This window comes from Arvicanthis niloticus, chromosome 1, assembly GCF_011762505.2.
Source record: "Arvicanthis niloticus isolate mArvNil1 chromosome 1, mArvNil1.pat.X, whole genome shotgun sequence".
Classification (NCBI taxonomy): domain Eukaryota; kingdom Metazoa; phylum Chordata; class Mammalia; order Rodentia; family Muridae; genus Arvicanthis; species Arvicanthis niloticus.
The window spans coordinates 161789300-161811014 of record NC_047658.1 but is presented as its reverse complement, the minus strand read 5'-3'; the positions used below and the strand labels follow the sequence as shown (position 1 = coordinate 161811014).

General features: G+C 46.1%; 1 protein-coding gene across 49 annotated transcripts in view; it reads right to left on the bottom strand.

Moving 5' to 3' along the window:
* Tcf7l2 (transcription factor 7 like 2) overlaps positions 1-21715 on the bottom strand; it is a 191837-nt gene that overhangs the window by 63894 nt on the left and 106228 nt on the right. For 11 of the 49 annotated variants that reach the window (XM_034515831.2, XM_076924778.1, XM_034515872.2 and 8 more), the window contains one exon: positions 5822-5965. The exons of 35 other annotated variants lie outside the window; for them this stretch is intronic. In XM_034515831.2, coding sequence (XP_034371722.1) covers positions 5822-5965 — 144 coding nt within the window. The remainder of the gene's footprint in view (positions 1-5821; positions 5966-21715) is intronic. 3 more of the 49 variants (XM_076924788.1, XM_076924845.1, XM_034516007.2) reach the window with 1 other exon arrangement.

The window sequence follows — 21715 nt, the reverse complement described above, 5'->3', positions numbered from 1 at the left end:
AATATCTTCTTTTTTTCTTCTCTGTTCTGGGAGTAATTGTCTTTTTTAAAAACAGAAACGTTCTGAGTGTGTGCGCGCACACACACACAATCTCTCAGAGAAAGTCTCTGCTGTCCTGTGGAGTGGCCGTAAAGTCTGGCAGTGGCACACACCCAAGAATGTTTCAACAGAATGGCAAAGTTTGGCTGTGCAAAGGCCACCTCATTTCTTATTCTCAGCCCAAGTCAAGGTGACCAGGGGGAGACCGGGACATGGTAACCAATACTCAAACCAGACTTTAACAAAGTGAGGGATTGTGGGAATGCAGGGGGGGATGTCTTGGTCAGTAAAATACTTGGGGCACAAACATGAGGACTTGAATTCAAATCTTCAGCATTGTATATCAAAGTCCAGTGCTGTAGTATACATCTATAATCCCAGAACTGGGGTGGCAGGGACGGCTGGATTTCCCCACTCTTGATGCCCAGATAGTCTGAACAACCACTAAACTGCAGACTCAATGAGAGTCTCTGAAAAATAAGGTGACAACTAAAAGAGACACCAAGGATGACTTCTGACATCTTCAGCACATATAAATGAACACACTGCCAACAGGTATACAGCACCCACCCACCCACCCACACTCACATACCCACACCCACCCACCCACCCACACTCACATACCCACACCCACAACACCTGAGTTTTTAAAAATGCAAACAGTCTTGAAGTGGCCTTTCAGACCCACAATAGAGGAAGTGGAAGGTCTGTGTGAAGGACAGAGGCTGACCAAGCTTCTTTTATAGGCTCTTGCTAAACTAGTAGCCAAGACAATAAATGCCTTTCAAATGAGGTTCACAGGACACAGGGGGAGGAGGTGTGGCAAGCAAGGGCTTTTACTCTGTCTACCACTGTACCGCCCTTAATACAAAAGAAAGACTCATTCCAGGGTAGGGATGGTTTCCCCTATGTCCAAGTCCAGTACATCTACTCCTCTGACATCACTAAAGAGACTGATAATAGCAAATGACTCAGAGCCAGAAATACCACACTAGAAAGCGGTAGAGGAAAGGAGATGATGTAGACCCTTGTAAAGCCATTTCCCACCCAGGTACTGTTTTTTTTTTTTTTTTTTTTGGAGGCCCCACAAGGAACAGAAGGTTTTAAGGATGATTTATACTCTTTCTTGATACAGTCTAGCCCACGAGAAATCAATCTGTCACCACACAGAATTATAAAAGAGGAAGCAAGCTGTCACCTACAGAAGAGCCTGAGTCTTATCTATTAATGATCTGTGTCAGGAATGTAGAGAAAATATGTGACTAGCACAGAATGGGGAAACGGAGGCAGGCACTGAGTTAGAGCCAGGCAGGGTCAGCCGGACCTCTAAGGCTTCACGAAAGGCAGAGGAACCAGCCACCTGCCACAGGTGAATCCTGACATGGCCATCCCACACAGAGACTTCCTATCTCGTATACCGGCTTACAGGGTAGAAGACAAGTTTTTGAGGCAGCAGTAATGTCCACAGCGAAGTAAGTTTTTCAGTCTAAGGAATGACAGATATGGAGCAGAGGGTGTAGTCAGCAGTCACTGAGTGTCAGATGAGTGGAACTGCACCGTGCTCCCTTACACCGGGATGTCACCTCGTTGAGGCATGAAAAGTACCCAGGTGGGACTTCAGAATAACAGACAGAGATCCACGTATTCCGGGTTGTGCAAGAAAATCACAGTTCATACATTTGGGGGAGGGAGCATTATTATAGAATATTCCAGAATCTCCAGTACTTCCAACACATATGTCTGTCAAACATCCTATTGCAGTGGGACAGAGAACAGTCTTGTTTGCTTGGTGCAATGGTAAACGACCCCCACCTCTAGAATAAACAGCTAGGAGCAGTTAAAGCCCTCCTCTTGTATGCACAGGAAACCATTTTACAATTAAGAGTTGCAACAACATGAGGCCACCTATGACTTTTGAGGCTCAGCTCTGGAGCACTGGAAGTTCATTGAAATACGAGCTTTGCCTTTAGGGGTGCATTTGACTTTGTTGCTCTGGCTGCTTCTAATTAGGGGTGAACTACATTTTAATTTATTTATTTTTTTTCTGTTGTTGTTATTTTTAGCTAACTGGTGGCTAACCTGGAGTTGTAACACAAGGATTTATAAATCAACACACACATACACACACACCTTCCCTTCTAATATATACTGTCTATAAACATTCATTTTCCATATATGGTTGAAACATAAAGAACTAGGGAAATTAAGTAATGTCTATATTTGTTTTAAATGACAATCAAGCAAAAATAAGGCTGTCTGTGCTGCCACGATCTTTAGAAATCAGACACATAAGAAGCCACAGACAGATAGGATGTGGTCTCATAAACTTAAGAAAAGTTTCATTTCCTCTCTCCACACTGCTCAACTCCCTGTCTCCACAGCTGGCTTTGCACACTGAGCTGAAGTGCTGTTCTTCCTTTACATTTGTAGAATGGGAGGTGACGAGTATAGACCATCCCCTACTTTGTCCGTTTCTGTAAACATACACCGAAAAATGAAATCAAAGCTGGCCCAATGCTAGCCAAAGGGTAAGTCAACCAAGAATAACAATAAAAGCTGAATCATCAGGCTGAGTGTGCCATCTTGCTGATCGCCAGACATGGCACTAGAAAAAGTGTCGAGAGCCTCCCAAGAGGAAGGAAATGGGGAAGAAGGGAGGGGTTCTGAGAAAAAACGATTTAAGAAGTATGTGTGCAGGTATTTCAGTGGCCATGGTGGTGACTAAGCAATTACAGGAAGCCCCTCTTATCTGCAGGCAGTTATGCCGTGTCACACCCTATTACTGTACTATTGGCTGTGTTAACAGCCACCATGCGGTGAGCTTGTGTGGCCAGCTATAAGCTGTCCACGAATAGCTAACTAGGAAGAAGTGACTCACGCCTGGCCAGGTGGCTACTGACTTTCTTAGTCATATTTGCTCAACCCATCTATCTACTGGATTCCCTTAAGGAAGAGATAGATGGCAAAGGTTAAGACCTCAACCCAGTAACAAGGAGAAGAGACCAGGGGTGAGAGATGCTGATAGAAGATGATGTGGAAGATCTCTCCTAAGTGGGGTACTCACTGCAGACTCAAAGCATCTCCCAGCTCCCAAGAATGCAGGGTGGCAAATGGACCAAAGGCACCGTCCTTCTAGTAGGTGGGAAACACCAGACCATGGCACATCTGCCATTAGCAGCATGTTATGGCATCCTCTCTCTAGCAGTGTGCTCTTCAGCTGCTCCGTGACTTAGTTAACCTCTGTTTGAAAAATGGGTGTGTACGGTGCCCCGCCTCTTAAGGCTGCTGTTGGGGTCCAAAGAGTTAATTCGGTAGTACAGTCCTTTACAGTAGTACCCGGATTGCAGGACGTCTGTGAGAAATGTCAAAGGATCTCCCTGGGTACCCATCGGAGCAAGACTGGCCAGCATTGCATTACCAGGCTTTTACACATCCAGGCATTGCATCAGGGAGGCGGGAGAGAGTCTTGCCAACAGAGGTGACAGACTCAGGGCTTACTGCTTGCTGACTGCCAATCACCTTGCTCCCTAGAGCCATTTCTACCGTGCTCACACCGCAGGTCAGGATTTTCACACTCCACCAAAATTCCTGGGGTAGCAAGTACTAGCAATGTTAAACACAAGTTTCCATATCGGAGAGAAAGAAAGTATTCAGCACACGTAGGTGAGCAGACCATCAGCAGGTAGGATCTCCCAAGAATCCTGCTTCTGCCCGCTCTGTTGAGCATACCAGCTTTCTCACCATGTGCTGGCTGTGTGTACAGCCTATGGTATAGGGAAACTGAGGCAGAGAGCAGCTTGGTAACACGCTTGTGCTTGGCATCTTTGTGTCTGGCCTATTCACAATCTGTGGGTTTATTCTTCATCTAAAAATGTGCCTTTTTTGGGTCCTCCCTGGGAGATGTTTTCGGTCCTAAGGACAAGCAGAAGAAATGTTCAAGGTCACTGGCGCCAGGGTTCTAATCAGCTCCCGCAAATCTTGAGCTATAAGGAAGAGACCCAGTCTTTCTGTTTCCATTTCCTTATATCAAACAGGGCACCTGGCTCTCCTTTACCTATGTCTCAACTCTGACCAAAGGTTAACTAGTTACTTTGTGACAAGCCTGGTGGGTTAGCTTTATCTGCCAGATCTGGTGGGGTAGGCTTACACTCCATAGTCAGAATGAACCGATATGCTTTGGAAAAGTTAGTCAGCTGGGATCTGCTAAGAAAAGCTCTCACCAGATCACAGCCACTGCAGAGTGGGGACCACAAAGCCCTGCTATGCCGAAGCTAGTTACACAATTACACATACTATACACACACACACACACACACACACACACACACACACACACACAGAGAGAGAGAGAGAGAGAGAGAGAGAGAGAGAGAGAGAGAGAGCACAGATAATCAGAATGTAAGCATGTTCCAATACCAGGCACATCAGAGGCAAGATAACAGGGGAGGTTCCAAACACTCCAAAAAAAAAAAACAAAAAAACAAAAAAAAAAAACATCTGTTTTAGCCCCACTTAGATGAAGGGTAATGGTTGGACCACAGACATTCCAAAGGACATCACTATAGGATCTCAGTACTGCATGCTGCAACACAGAAAAGCATCCCATGGCATCACGGCAGGGGAGAAGGAAGCACAAAGCCATGCCCAGTATAATCCCAATATTAGTGCTTTTAAAGTTTACAGACATGAATGGATAAACTCATCAAAAATGAGATGATCAACAGTTCACACAAAGGTCTGGGTATGATGTGCCTTCTACACGTGTTTCTGCATCTCTCTGGTTCTCCTAAATGGCTGGTTACTGTTTCTGAAGTAGAACAAGGATTTAAACATGATTTCTTCCACAACATCCCTCTCTAGAGGGAATATGTGTGCATACTCCATATCTCTCCTCATGTTCATTCTATCCACTAGAGAAACCCTGTTTCCTAAACCAGCATCCTCTAGCATACAGCAGACAATCAGCACCTAGTAGGGACACAATCATTGGTTTAAAAGACTCTACTAATTGGCTTGTGAATATTCATGAAAACCAAAACATCATCTTCCATCTAAATCTAAGAGTTACTTTAATTTTTTTTTTTTAAAGTCTGCATTGATGTTTGCTTTCCTGAAGATAAAAGAATGTTCTGGATGTTCTTTATTCTTGGGACTACTAATTTGAAGAGAGCTGTCACTCCGGAGCATGGAGTCGTGTGGGGTATTGACATTGCATTGAATTATTTAAAGGAAATTAACAATGCTTCCTGTCCTTGGAGAACAACATCTGTGAGAAGAGTCACTGGGCTGTGCCTGCCTCTGCTAGTCAGGGATTTTGTGGGGGTGGGAGGCCTTTCTCAGCACCCTGAATTTGAAAAGAAAATCTATACTATAGACTGCTAATTGCTAGTAGCAATGGCAAAGTTGAGGTGATAACTTCCCTTCCAGCAGGAGCCATAAAGAGCCCAGGAAATTACTTTCTAGGTTCAAGTTTAATGGAATAATGTGCGTTCTTGCGAGTGATGCTGAATCACGTGGCCTTTACAAGCCAGCTGGGCATCGTGCATTCACTTGAGTACCAGCTCCACCCTCTTCTTGTAAAGTGGTGACTTTATGGCTATGATTTCCCTAGCGGTGGTCAGCATGGCCAGACATCATGGCACCTGAAATGAGAGTGACCCAGGGAGAATTCGGGGATGGAGGTGGATGCGTGGGCCCTGCCCTCGTGAGAGGTAAACTTTGGATGGGCGGCTTCAGTTCAGAGCTGGCTTGTCTCATACCGTCATTCTGCTCAGAGACCTACCTCCAGACACCAGGGCTCCCCAACCTTTTGTAAGGAGCGGCTGCTTTTCGTGTCCCTGAAGACTTGCGTGCTGACAGTGAAGTCTGAGGGGGTGTAGAAGTGCGGACAGGCATGGCCCTGAGTGCAGCAAGGGAGGGGGCTCTGCTGCCAGGAAGAAAGGGGGACAGGGTGAGGCTTGAGGAGAGAGGGCCAAGTCACCAAGGCATACCCAGAATTCTCCACACCTCCCTGCCATGCAGCTGGGGTCCCTGGGAACATCTCAAACATGGCCTCCTCATGCAGTGTCCCTACAATACCCCTTCCCAACCGTCTCCATCCCTAACCACCGTCCCAGTGATGAACATGGCTGCTCCTTCCTCTAAGCAACCAGCCAGCCCACCTAGCAGTGCCTTCTCTCAACTTACCTTACTGAAGCTTCTATTAGGATAAACGTAACAGGATTGCTGGGGTTTGCGCCTCACAGAAACATACTTATATATGGCTGCCCTCACCCTTGAGCTGTTTGGGCTCCTGTCTTAACACCTTCTTTGTTCCCTTAGACTACAGTCTTCTGAAAGAAGACACAATGGCATCACCCAAAACCTTTTCATGCACCAGGTAGCGCACACTCCATGTGCTCAAAGTTCTGCTCAACAGGTGTCCAATCCCAAAGGCTGCGGGGTAAGAACTGCCTTCTCCATCCAGGCCTCTAGAGAGGACTGAGCTGGCCACTCCTTTAACTCTCACAATCTCCATAGGAAGTAAGAGTATTCTGCTTATTTCACCGAGGAGGAAACTGACTCAGAGACGTTAAGGAGCATGCCCAAGGTCACACAGCTAGTAAATGATAGAGGGACAGTATGGACTGTGTTTAGTCAACTCTAGCAAATGGCTGCTGTGTAGACCTACACACCGGTCAGAGGTTTGCTGCAGCTCCATTTACAGGGTGGAGAATTTCGAGGTGTGGAGAACAATTTAGAGGTTCAAAGAGGGCTACTTCAAAAGGACAAAAGACATTCCAGTGTTCTCAAGCTCGCCTGGTTGGCGGATGCTCCTGGGGATTGAACCCAGGGTCCTGCACATGCTAAGCAAAAGCTCTGCCCCTGAAGTACATCCTCAGCATGGAAGGGAACAAGGGAAGGAAGAAGCTAATTGCATCTTTTATGTTCGTGCAAAAGATGGACTGGGTAGACTTGTCCTCCCCAGATGACTACAGATAATTTTGAAAGATAAATCAATAAAACAAAGGAAAGCCGGGAGCCACAACCCTAGAGCAGCCTACACGGCCATCGAAACACCATCCTTCCCTGTGCTCTGTTGGGCATTAACAACCATCCATAAGCAAACGGAGCTTCCCAGGTGACAAAGGGCAGCCAACTGCTGGAAACCGGGGACCTGTCGAGGAAAAGCGGCTAAGGGCCAGTGAGAGTGCTGGCTTGCTATTGTGGCACTATTCTGTGTCCATCTGGGAAGCAGGGCCTCCACAGTACTCACTGGTAAGCAGGGTGAGTCATAAGATGTTTGAGCCGGGTCTGAAAGATCAGCCTAGCTTTAGCGGAGGCGCCTGCCTCTAGCTGTATTGACAGCACCGCCCCACCTGAGTGCTGACTTCAAGGGAAGTACCATGAACAGTGCCAGTTGTTTCTGGGAGGAGCCCAGCAATGGGAGGAGCTCACAGCTTATCTCCTGCTTTGTTGGGTTAACAAAGCTACTACCACAAGAAGCAAGAGTCCCAGGGGCAAGTGGCTGGAGAAGGGAGCTTGGAAAAGCAATGCTAAAACTATACAACGAGCAAGGGTTCCCTTCAAGTACATTGTCTCTGTTACACTCTATAGATGCTTCCTCTCTACCTGCTTACCGGGCCTGTACCACACTACACACACACACCACACACACACACACACACACACACACACACACACTCACACTCACACTCACACTCACACTCACTCACACACACACACTCACACACACACTCACACACACACTCACACACAAACACACACACACTCACACACATACACACACACTCACACACATACACACACACTCACTCACATACATACACACACACATACACTCACACACACACTCACACACATACACACACACTCACACACATACACACACACTCACTCACATACATACACACACACACTCACACACACTCACACACACACACTCACACACATACACATACACTCACACACACACACTCACACACACACACACACACACACACACACTCACACACACACACTCACTCACATACATACACACACACACTCACACACACTCACACACACACACTCACACACATACACATACACTCACACACACACACTCACACACACACACTCACACACACACACTCACACACACACACACACACACTCACACACACACACTCACACACATACACATACACTCACACACACACACTCACACACACACACTCACACACACACACTCACACACACACACACACACACTCACACACACACTCACACACATACATACACACTCACACACATACACACACACATACACACACACTCACTCACATACATACACACACATACACTCACACACACACTCACACACATACACACACACACACACACACACACACACACTCACACACACACACACACACACTCACACACACACTCACACACATACATACACACTCACACACATACACACACACATACACACACACTCACTCACATACATACACACACATACACTCACACACACACTCACACACATACACACACTCACACACATACACACACTCACACACATACACATACACTCACACACACACACACACACACACATGTTCACATGCTCACAACTCTGGATATCTTTCCTTCCATGCTTAGGAGCCCGGGAAACTCGGAGCTAAATTTGGTGGTCATATTCCTTCTTTGATGAGCGAACAGCTTTGCAGCGCTCACCTCACCCAACTTTATCTAATGGGCTTACCCAGCTTCTCCTTGTAATGTCGCTGAGATATCCATTGCTAAGATTTTTATAGAATAGGATAGCTTATAAACTCTGTAGAAATTTTAGGACATAGAAGTCTTATGAAAACTTTGGACATAAACACAGATATAAAGGAAGGGAAGGGCTTTGTGGGTGAGGACCACAAAGCTCAAGCAGGTGCTAAGAACGATGGAGGGGGAGCTGCTGAGTTTTGTGCACCATGGCCTTTTCTGAGCTTTCCAGTAATAAAAATCTTAAATTATTTAGGAGACACTGACCTGACTTTATGACACTATTAGCTTAGGTGGAGTGTGCTGCTTCCCCCAGCTTGAGGAATGGGCAGGTTTACTTGACACATACCCACCCCTACACACTGCCACCTCTTAACATACATGCCGATTCAAAATCAAGGGCACAGACATAAGGAGCAAAGAGATGGAGATGGTCCATATGGCTGGATCCAGGGCCCCGTGGTACAATATTTTTTCCCAGGAGCTCTTTGTTCTGCTGTCCTCCAAGTTGACTCATGTAAGTTTATTCATGTCCAAGAAACAATCTTGAACCACTGCAGTCATCCTAGACTGAGCTCAGAGCACTGCAGTCATCATAGACTGAGCTCAAGCACTGCAGTCACCATAGACTGAGCTCAAGCACTGCAGTCACCATAGACTGAGCTCAGAGCACTGCAGTCATTGTAGCCCAAGCTCAGGAACCAGCTCTCACTAAGCAGTGGAGACAAAGAGAAAGAGGAAGGCTCTACAGAAAAATGATCTCCCTCCTTCTGCATGGGGTTGGACAGGCACTTGAGATTTCTCCAGTCTCCACCAGCCATACACCAGGTAGAGCTGCCATGCCCCCTGCTCTCCTCTAGAGTCCCCATCAAAGCCACAGCAACACTGACCAAACGGATCTGGGAAGTGGGAGCTATATATCCTTGGCAGTGTCCCTGGCTTTTGGACACTGCAGGATGTCGGTGGGTTTCTGGAGGAGGTGTCTTCCAGAGACAGGAAACTAAACTAAGGGGATATAGCATGGTGATATAGAAGGCGGGCTGGAGGGGATGGTGGGTCAGATGCCTAACACCTAAAGGCTTGTCGTATTAGTCAGATCTGTAAACAGCTGCAAGAAACAATCAAAGTGTGCCACCCACAAAGTCCACCGATATTCCACTAGCGTACTTCCTTGTGAGCTTCCTATCTCCTTCCATAAGGTGCTGGGTGATATCAGAGTCATGTGATAGAATGGAAGCTATCAAGTTTAAACACACACACACACACACACACACACACACGCACGCACGCACGCACACACATGATACACACACACAGGAAATACAGGGAAAAAAAGAGTTGGAAAACAACTTGAAAAACAAACAAAACAACAAGCCCTAAAAATATTTTGAAAAACAAACAAAACAACAAGCCCTAAAAATATTTTTAAAAACAAACAAAACAAGCCCTAAAAATATGAAAATGTTCAGAAACATTTTGCATAAAATAATATCAGTGAAATTGCCTGACAGCTGTTCACTACAGGGAGAATCTGAATCCCTCTACCACACTGTCCACTACTGGGAGAATCCGAATCCCTCTACCATGTGGTAAGAAAAGGGCTTGATCTTTATTTTGGCATCACAAATGCGCTCATCTTCACAGCTGTGAAAGCCAACTCCGTGTGCAAATCCTCTTTCAAGTATATATAACTACATGTACCTTCTGTTGGTTCTGTGACTTTAATCAGTTTTACATGTTTGTTTGGCGGGACCACAAGGTGTCCAGATATTTGTTCAAACATTATTCTTGGCTTGAGATGTATCTCAATGGATGTCTAACGTGTCCAAGGCCTCAGTTCAATCCCTGACATAAGAAATAATAAAATGAGATTTTAAAAAAAATCCTAGGTGGTTCTGGGTAAAGTGCATTCCCTTTGCTAGTATGGGTTCTTCTGTTCATAGATGAAGGTGTAGGGAGAGAATTCTTCTGGCCTAACTACCTTTGAACATGGCTGAAATACAATTCCTTCTTAAGTATAAAAATGCCAGGCTTCAGAAGAACACCTCCTTCTGCCAGTCCTTGATTCTTTGGCTAAATAAGAATATTGACCTCAGTTTTCCTGAGTATCATGTATGTCACCCTCAGCCACAAAGACCTCTCAGTCTTCCTAACTGTGTGGGCCAGTTCCTGATGCCTTTCTATGCCCCCAGCACATCATTCATTTGGCTCTGTGTCTGTGCAGAACCCTAATATATATGGTTGAGTTTTGAGGTTTTCTCCTGCACTACAAGTTGAGAATTCCATGGGTCTCTAAGGGAGATCAAAACTTGATCATGGAAGAATCACTAATCAAATATCATCTTTTAATTGGTTAGCAAATCCCTAAGTCTAGATATAAAAGGACCTGTTCAGCTGAGGTGTGGAGAAAAACTAAAACTGAGACCCAGAATGCATTTGACAGAGACATTGACAAGGGCCAGTTTACAAAAACAAGAAAAGTTAGTACAAGCTAGTGGGAAGAATCCTCATTTCTTTGTCATACACAACACACACACACACACACACACACACACACACACACACACACCATCTTGGAGAAAAGTAGAAGCCTTTATGGGTCATGACCTGACTTTAAACACCATCAACAATTCTCACCTCGGAAGGTGAGGTGACTTTGATGTGAATTAATTACATTTGAAATATGTTCTAACAAGCCACAGTGGAGACGAGCAACTGCAAATCTAGCCTCCAGGCACCACCATTAACATGCAACAGTTTTCCATCAATAATCTTCCAAAAATATGAGTTTGTGTGAATGGGCACACATGTGTGCATGACTGAATGCCTGGTCAGGTAGGACAGAATCATCTAGAAAGAAGTCTCAGAGCAGGGACAAACAAAAGTCCAGGACACACATACACACACAGTCTCTCCCTCTCTAAATGTACATGTCCTGTCACTCAGAATTGACATTAACAGGCACGGAGTGGCCAGTCCCTAAAGACAAGGGATATGGAAACAACTTCCACCTGGACCTTCACACACCCCAACTTAGAGTGGAGGCAAAGAGCCTCTACTGGAAATGTGTGCAGAAGTGTGGGGCCCAGTCTTCTTCACACTTAGTGATTCCAGCACTCTGTACCCATCCCCAGCTCCACACAGAAACAGAAGAGAACCTCCATGCCACCAAACCCAAGGAGGTTAGTGTGTCAGAGGTCAGTGTGTCATTGAGGCTGCTAGCTCACAAGTCCAAAAGCCATGCATCTCCTTCTCTCTGGTCACTGTTGTTAAATAAAGTGTCTACCTAAAGGCAGCCAGTTCATTAAAAGAGAAAAGGCAAGCCAGGATGATGATCGACTTGGCTACATAAATGTCTATGTGGCCAGAGAGGACAGCAGAATGTGAACTGATAACATCTTCTGTAAGGTCCCTCCTGGCTAAAACAAAGCCTTGACAACTTGTTCTTCCCAGAACGTTTGGAAATATGAAATACTATTCTGTCATGCACCAGGGAGAGAACATGGGTACAAAATAGGCGTGTGTGTGTGTGTGTGTGTGTGTGTGTGTGTGTGTGTGTGTGTGTGTGTGTGTAAGCATCTGGGATGGTTAGGATAGGAGGGGAGGGTTACTATTGTCATTTTGAGTAAAAGTATCATTATCAACACTAAATTATTCCCAACCGGGGAAGTCAAGGCCTTCATGGTTTAAGAGCTGAAGTGGAAGCCATACCTTCTCCCAGACTTGAGAAAGCAGCCAGAGCAGGTGAAAATCAATAAACAAGTTCTGAGAGGCACAGCTGGAATACCAAGTCTCACACCCCAGATCCCAGTTGACATCTGCTCTCTGTGACAGTCTGAGGCTCCATGTGACCTCAAGCGGATGGCAAGACAAGCTTCTCTCTACCACTTTCATAGCCCTTAGTCCCATGGGGAACCGAGTATCCCTGTTCTTAGCAGGGTAACCTCTCCAGGTAAGCCAACAGCTCCTGTGAGACCATGTTCAAGGAAGACGCAAGGCTAACCTCAGGTTCAAGTCCCTCCTTGGCAATTACCCACTGTGGAAGAACTTGAGACATCATCGGCTTAGTGTTAAAGGACTATAGGCTACAGAGAGTTTCGAGTTCAGCAGATAAAGCAAACACGATGTGGTACTTGCTGTGAATAAAGGGAGGTCTTTCTCCCAGGCCAATTTTAGGGACAAGTATCTACCTGTGGCCAAGCTTTTGACATCGCAACGGCTGTCCTGCATAGCCCCACGCTGGAGAACCATGCAGTTGAGTTTTTATAATTGCAGTTTAAATAGATTCAGATTTGCAGTGGGCCACATTAAGAGCTATCCTGCGGTGTGTGGAGCCCATGGGCTGAAAGTTGAATACCTCCAATATAGTCTTGAGAGAGTCATGGGCCATGGGGCAAGGAGACTTGTTCTTGATCTATGCTGTCTGGTGGGAAATCTTCTCTTTAAAAATGAAATTGTTCTCTGTAGAGGGAGGGTGATCTGACTAAAATGGAATCAAGAACTAGAAGACAGAGACAGGGCAGACTGGGAATCTCATGTACCACTAGAGACATCTAGATGGCCTCGATACGTAAGGATAAGCTGGCGTGGATACTTAACCCCCTTCTCCTCTGTCAGTAGGAATGAAATGCTTTAAAATGAAAATGAGAGACTTCCAGAAGAACCCTGGAATTCACTCTGGAAATGTTCTCATAATCCAAAAGTGTTAGCCACAGGAACCCCAAATATGGGTCCTCCTTTCCCATTCCACTAACCAATTATTAGTATTAGGTAATAATATACCACTTTCCACTAATATGCTTCCCGACAATACCAACCCCAGTGGCTCTTTGTGGTCTAATAACAGAACAGTTGTTCAAACAAGGGGTTATTTCTGAGAACATAATATTTAAAGTCTCTAGGTGTTCCTGAAAACAAACCACAGTGGTTGAGACACACCACAGAGATTATGTTAATTGCATGAAACATATCAAACTAAAAATATTTCAAGTTATCCCAAGATACTATAAAGGAGGGATTATGACAGAAGACTCTGAAGACAGATAAATTCAGAAAACAATGATTCCCACTGACCTTGAATGACAGTGTCTTTTACAAGATATAAGCATACAATACTATCTGAAGAAAACCTTGCTGTTAGCATCCCAAGCTACAAAATAATGCTTGCCACCAAAAAGCACACTGGGGTGGGAGATACCATTGATAATATGATCATTGTGGGAGGAGTTGACATTATTACCCATAAGCCTATGCTGGGGAGGGGGGTTAGGGGTGGTGTTCCAGAGTGGACCCCGCTTGAATGAAAGTGATGTAGCTAAAAGCAGGGTGTGTTTGTTAGATCCAACTTCACTGAGCTGCTTTTCTGATTTCTTTTCTCTGTTCTACGAGATTTGGGATTCCCAGCTGGAAATGAGGGGTGAGAATCCTGGCACCAACTGATAGCTAGAGCCCAAGCCTTGGGCTACTTCTTTCTAATCAAATACTTGTATCTTCATTAGTAGGACTCTGTGTGTGTGTGTGTGTGTGTGTGTGTGTGTATAAGAATCAGTGTTCCATAGTGTTCCATCTTCTATTGTTGTTTTGAGGCTGTCTTAAGGATCCCAGGCACAAACTTAGGAGGCTTGAAGGCTTGAAGACCTTCCTGCCTCTGCCTCCCAAATGATAGAATTATAGGTCTACACGCCCCTACGTGGCTTGTTGTAGTACTGGGTCTAGTACATGCTGGTCAAGCCTTGTACTATCCTTTCTGTTGTGGTTGTTTTGTTAATGAGACAGGATCTCAGTTTGTAGCTCTATCTGGCCAAGAACTTGCTATTTAGATAGACCTCAAACTCATAGAGATCTGTCTGTCTGTCTGTCTGTCTGTCTGTCTGTCTGAGTGCTGGGGTTAAGGTGTGCACCACCACAACCCTGCTCAGTAAAACGAAACCAGCACCACAAGTGTGACATGGAAGGCAGTCAGAGGAGCCTCTCACCCAGGCCAACTCCATGCCAGCAGAGAAACCCTAACTTTAGCCCATCAAACGAAGGAGAAACTGCCTTCAGCAGATCAACCAAAGAGCAACGTCCACAAAGCAGCCCCCTTCCACGTCCTCTCAGAATGCAAACATAGCTATGCCTCTCAACCCTCCAAACAGGAGGAGATTCCCAGGTTGGACACAGCCTCACCTCCTCAGACCATGGGCTGCCAGCTGACTGGTGATCGAGCTGGCAAAGATTACCAGCATAGAACACAGACCACTGGAGATGGCTCTATCAGGGCCACACTCTAGCCGCTGGAGATAATGTCTTAATCCTCAGGTGACCCACAGAAAGACTAACCAAAACGAGTTACTCTCTCACTGACTGTAAGCCTTGATTCTTCAGAGACTGTGAAGTCTCCTGGCTTCAACCAGCGCTTGCCCCTAGATTACTTTTGCCAAGATACAGACTTATTGAAATACAAAGGCAAGTCACAGATTTGGGAATTTATTCCGCAATATCCCTTAACTTAAACAGAGAAAGAGAAAAGAAGGTTTGAAAATTAAACAAACACAAGCTTAGGTGTGCTTTAATTTTGAAATGTACCATAAACAAATAATTATCTGTACAATGCATATAAATAAATATATATAAAATAAATATCTGCATAATTTATCTGTACAATGGAATAGTACTCAGACAGAGGAAGCAGTACTGATAGACTGGACAGTGCAGAGATATTTAAGGCATCAGGTCAAAGTGAAAGAAGCCAGTCATAAGGAACCACTCATTGAATGATTTCCATGGGTAAGCAAAGACTTAAAGCAAGAAGAGTTACAGAAACAGACAAGAGTGACAGCTGTCTAGAGAGGGGGAGAGTGGATGAACAATGACGTAGTTGACCTGTATGGGGAGAACTTTGGTCAGGAGAGGGCACACACAGTCTAGCGTGGTGGTGACAGCTGAGCAACCCCATAGACACACTGACATCCACAAATGCTCTGTATCACGTAGATGAACACGTGGTATAGGAATAAACTGATCACTGTTAACTCTGGGGTTTAAATTAACTTAATTGCCCATTATCTTATCTCTGTGTGAAAGCTTTCTATTTCACTCTGAGAACATTTTACTGGAAATGTGTGCATAGCCCTGAGAATCAGGCAAGACAAAAAAACGATTCTTCCCATTTTACAGGAAGCATGGGTAAACACACACACACACACACGCACACACACACACACACACACACACACACACACACACAGAGAGAGAGAGAGAGAGAGAGAGAGAGAGAGAGAGAGAGAGAGAGAGGCGGGGATGTTTGTTTTTTCCCTGCAGGCTGGGCTCTGAGGAAAGACTAAATGATGGGACACGAGTAGAAGGCCATGGTTGTCACAAGCCTCCATGTCAGGGAGGGATGGATCGCTCACTCTTCCAGGGTGTCTAGGAGTGTGTGTGGTTGGCACAGGCAGACAGTAGCTAAACAAAAGACATTGAAAAATGGCAGCCAATTCACTGAACGCTTCCGAATACTATGCAATTCAGATTAAACAACTTAGCTTAAAAAAACAAGGAAAGGGGGAGTCACCCCTGTAGTAGATATCTCGTGGGGTGAAATTGCACCCAATTAGATGTGCCCATATAATTTTCACATCAAACGTCCTGGGCTCCCAGAGGTGACTCATGGCACAGCCTGCTTGGATTTTCCCAAGTTTTCAGGAGCTGTGACAGCCCTCTTCAACAGAGCCATTTAACATAGCAGAAGGTTAAGGTGGAAGCCACAAACACTTGCTTTTTTTAATTTACACCTTTCATCTACTTCCCCAGAAGTGTCTTGGAAGGGCCGGGAAACTGATGGCGTGCTGCCCCGAATACATCCTTTTAAGAATGGATTTACAAAGCAAACTGTGAATCCCGGAAGACAGCACAAAAGTATTCTTCAATTTTGACCTAGTGTTTTCATTTGTGTGGACAAGTGTGTCCGTGCATGTGTCTGGTCAGCCTTGGGTGTCTTTGCTCAGGAGCTTTCCCCCTTATTTGTTTTGAGACGGAATCTCTCCCTGGGATCTGGATTCACATTTAGACTAGGCTAGGTAGCCAGCAATCTCTAGCCCCTGTCTCCATCTCCTGAACCCTGGGGTTGTAAGTGTGCACACTATCATGCCCAGCTTCTTACTTGGGCGTTGTGGATCAAACTCAGGTCCTCATGCCTGTGAAGCATGCACTCCAGCCACGGAGCCATCTCCCAGCCCCTGACACTACACCTCAAGGGTGAGGCGAGCTTTAGTAATCTGTTTTGGTTTTGTTTTGTTTTTCGAGACAGGGTTTCTCTGTGTAGTCCTGGCTGTCCTGGAACTCACTCTGTAGACCATGCTGGCCTTGAACTCAGAAATCCACCTGCCTTTGCCCCCCAAGTGCTGGGATTAAAGCATGTGCCATCACCGCCCGGCGAGCTTTAGTAATCTGGAAGTGGCAAGATAAGTTGGGTTTGGGTCCTTATTTGTTAAGAAGAATGTTAGGTAAAAAGGAAGTTAATTTGTCAGGAATAAAAACAGACTTCATTGCTGCAACCCCCCACCCCTACCATACACACACTTTATATTCTTGCGTATACTAAAGCAAAACACAGTTCAGAAGGACCAGATCTGTACACCCAGTAAGCCAACTGGGCATGGTAGTGCACACCTGGAATCCCAACACTCAGGAGGTAGACGCAAGAAGATCGGGAGTTCAAGGCCATCCTTGGGTAAATACCAACTCTGAGTCAAGCCTGGATTGTGAGACCTGTCTTAAAATGAAACAAGCAAGCAATCAAACAAAATAATAAGAGTAATCAGGAAATCATTTAGTTGCCCAATAAAGTCTTATATTAAAGTGGGGCTTTTCTGCTGCCATGCTTCTGTCCTAAGGATGCTTCTTTGTGTTTGGGGACAGGGAGTAAGAGCACAGAACAGACTTGGGAGTAACCCTGGCTACTATCCACTGGGTGTCACAGCAACTCCTGCCCAGCTGGGACAACCCAGAATGCATCCAGGTGCCTTCAGTTGAACACAACACCGACCCCCACCGGAAAACCGTTGAGTACCAGTCTGAAAATTTTGGAATGCCCAGGGCTGATGCACACCCTGGCTGGCAGAGACTTGGGTCTTGGGTCACTGCAGCAGCCGGGCAGCAAGCCTCCATCCTTCAAGATCAGATCCAGTCAACCAGAGATCAGGAAACCCAAACACTAGGGTGATGGAATAAACAGGCCAGGGTCCACCCAACTCTCAAGTCACATAACTCCAAGTGTCCCTAATGCTGTAAATTACAAGGTCTGAAGCCACAGGATTAGCAATGAGAAGGACAGTAAGACTAGAGAAGGAAGCAGAGGAGACTCCAGGTATGCCCTGGCCTCTTAAACCCACAGCTTTCCAAGTCTGCCCATCTGTAACAACAAAAACCTCTAACACTCTCCTTTCTGGAGAGAAGTGAGGCGAGGCAGAGAGTAGCAACGTTGGCAAAGGTTGGTGGTATTTTTATCTCTGGTCTTTTTAAAGGAAAGATCCAAAGTACAAAATAATAAACCCAAGCCCAAGTCTAACTCATAAATCCAGAATGTTCTGCATAAAGTCAGTCCAAGTGTCTAAAAGGTCCAAGACGATGACCATGCCCAGGGAAGAGAAGCTGGCACCGGCTACCGTGCTGACCTTTGGTGTATGCGTCAGCTGCCGACAAGCCTCTCACTGCCAAGGATATGCACGCCTCTGTGGAGCAGAAGGCCAGCTCAAAGGGGTAGATGTAAAGACGACATGGAATAGCAGGAGATGTGAGGTGCACAGACCCTAGACCCAGGGCACAGCTCCAGAGCCTCCCTTCCAAAAAACAAACATCCTGACACAGCAGCACCATTCCTGGGGTGGGGCTTGCTTTCTGGACACTGTGCCAGTCACTCACACCAAAAATGGCCCAGGCCACAGGAATGACAGCGGGCATCAGGGCCTGGCCGACTGGCAGGGTGTCTGTGTCTAGGCTAACAGGATAGAAAGTGAAGGCAAAGCCGGGGAGGAAGCCCTTGTAGTGGACAGTCTGGAATGGCCTCTGCTTGCTCAAATGAGAATATCTGTGATCACCAGAACCCAGGCTTTTGGGTTTGACAGGTTACCATGGTAACCCTTCTCTCTGGCACCCAGGAAGAAAGGAGTCTGAACTGTCCCTGTGGTCACAAGTGAAATTGGAGCGATGGCTTGCTTGAAAGCAGAGACAACCCCCCCCCCCCCAACCTCCTGTCTGTTTCTCATGCATGTGATTGCTCTGTCCACCAGTGTTCTAGTCCAGGGTGGTTTCTCTAACCTGGGGCCAGGTTCATCACTTGGCACTAATACCTGAATTCATTAAACTTCCTATTTTTACCTAGACACCCAAAAAGATCTCATATCCAATACCATGACCATTATGGTGTATGTAGAAAATCAGATTGCCTCACTTTTGTTTTTGTTTTCCCTAGAGGTCAAGCATTCATGCATGTGTAAATGCATATTCCGGTGTGTGTGGACCTGCATGTGTGCACATAGGGGTAAAGCAGGGAAGTTGACACCGGGTGTCTTTTCTGATCGCTCGCTACCTCATACACTGAGTCAGGGTTTCTACTTTGAATCCAGAGCTTTCTGATTCAGCTAGTACAGCTAGCCAGCTTGCTCTAGGGATACATTGACCATGAGTCTCTTCAGTGTCAGGACTGCTGATGGGTCACTTGCATGCATGCTGGGAATCTAAACTCTGGTCCTCATGGTTATGTGGCAAGCACTTTATTCCATGAGCCATCTCCCCAGCCCTCACCCTGATCTCTCACACAAGTTTTCCAAACACAAGCGAGGCATGCTGGCTCCCTTTATATATGTAGCGTGAAAGTAATTACATAATTAGAAAAGCACTCCCCAGTATGTTCGCAACAAGTCATCAGAGTATCTGAACAGGCGCCTCCTTGGGGAACGGTGCTGTGGTGTACAGACATGACTTTCTTCCAGCATCTACAGCCATGCCAGTGCCTGACCTACAGGGATCCACTCCCGCTAGAGGCTTTCCGGGATCTGGGCTTGCAACAGTCTGATGGAAGATGGTACCATGTCCACTGTCAGGGTCCCCAACCCGATAACCAGGATAAATCTCCTCAGCACAGGCCCTAGGGCTCGGTGGCAGCTAGCTCAGACCCAAGCACCCAGCTGTCTCTAGTTCAGCTCAGCATCAGTTCAGGCACCAGCCCAAATTCTGCTGGTGCAACACTGATAACATTCCCTACAGCTAATGCTCAGAGAGGAAAGGTAAGATTCCTCCCTCTAGAGTGTGAACTGGCAAAGGGAGTGGCAGAGAAAAAGGCTTGAGCAGGGGAGCTTTCCTGCATAGTCCCTTGGGGTGGCTTCTGCACAGGAGAATCTGCACACTACACAACCTCACTAACATCAGGGAAGGTGGGTACCACGTTTTCCTGCCCCAGTAGAGCCCTGAGTCAAGAGCTCCCTGCAAGTGTGAGTGGCCACAGTGAACAGACTCAGTGGGGAAGGCATGTTCTGCCCCAGCAGAAGCTTAACACACTAAGTCGCACTCATTCTAACACCCGCTGGGCCCACTTTCCATCTTCTGCCACCAGGAGAGGGAGGTAAAAGGATAGTGGCTTCCAAGAATCCAGGACTGAGAGGCCAGTCAGGTCAGATGTCTACCAACCTCCCTGCCAATTTGCTAAGTGGAAGGAACTGATTTCAGAGCAGGCTGGTCCACAGAAACATAGACTGTACTGGCTGCATCCTACAAGTCACCTATGGCTGGGGTTTTTGTGCCAAATGAGGAGTGTGCACTAAGGGGCACCTGTGCTAACGGGAGGTGAGTCAGTCTGTGTTCTAAAACTGAGTGTGTTCATGGTGAGCATCACTGCTGCCAAGGACACTGGGGCCACAGCACATCAGACACTTTACAGTGGTGAAGTGTGAGGCAGATGAGTAACATCTCAGCAGAGCTGGCACAAACACATCTGTGTTTAGAAAGCTACCCCAGCCTTCACCTTCCCTGCCCAAGTCACCTTCAGATCTTATCTCCTGGAGACGCTGGCACTTAAGACCCAGGCGCCACACGTAGTGATAGCAGCCATCTACGCTGAGATGTCACACACACAGAGTCTAGTATGGTACCTGGCATGCAGCAGGCAGTCCACAGATTGGTTCTGTTTCAAACAACCTCCCTTAGGTGTGTCCTATAGGAATGTCAGATGGAAAAGACAGTCTTTCCTCACCTTTAATATTGAGACTTTGGCCAACTTTTTATATGCCGGACTGTAGAATAAAAATGACTGGCTCTCATGGAAATCTGGTACAGCACGTTGTAAGCACATATATTCCTTGATATTTGTCTTATATTAAATGTTTGCATCCTTGTTCGATGATGTTTCCACATTAACTTGAGAAGAAAATGTTAGTTTTACACACACACACACACACACACACACACACACACAAGGCTGGAGAAGCTGTAACAGCAAGCCTGTATGGCCCACCACATCAGTATCCTGTGTGGTTCTCCTGTAAACAGCAAGGAACTCAGGTAGCATAACAACAGGTCTGACAGAAAGGCGATGGTCCTAGCAGTTCTTAGGTCACAGGACCAAGAGGGAAGGATGCAGGCGCCAACACATGCAGATGCCAAACATCGGACTAAGAACTTCACGTCCCTAGTAAATGTAAAACAAACCAATTGTGAACCCAAGTAAACTAACTGGATTCCTGCTAACTCATTGGTGTGCTGATACCACCCGCCATTTGACCCAACTAGCCACATCTCCCATGACCTCCCCTTCTGTCCTCAACCATTACTGTAGACAAAAATGGCACCATGGTAAGCAAGGCCAAAGGGTATCCTACCCTGGAACATTTGCTGAAGAAAGCTGAGTTACACCAATGTCTGGCTGACAATGGAAGCGAAC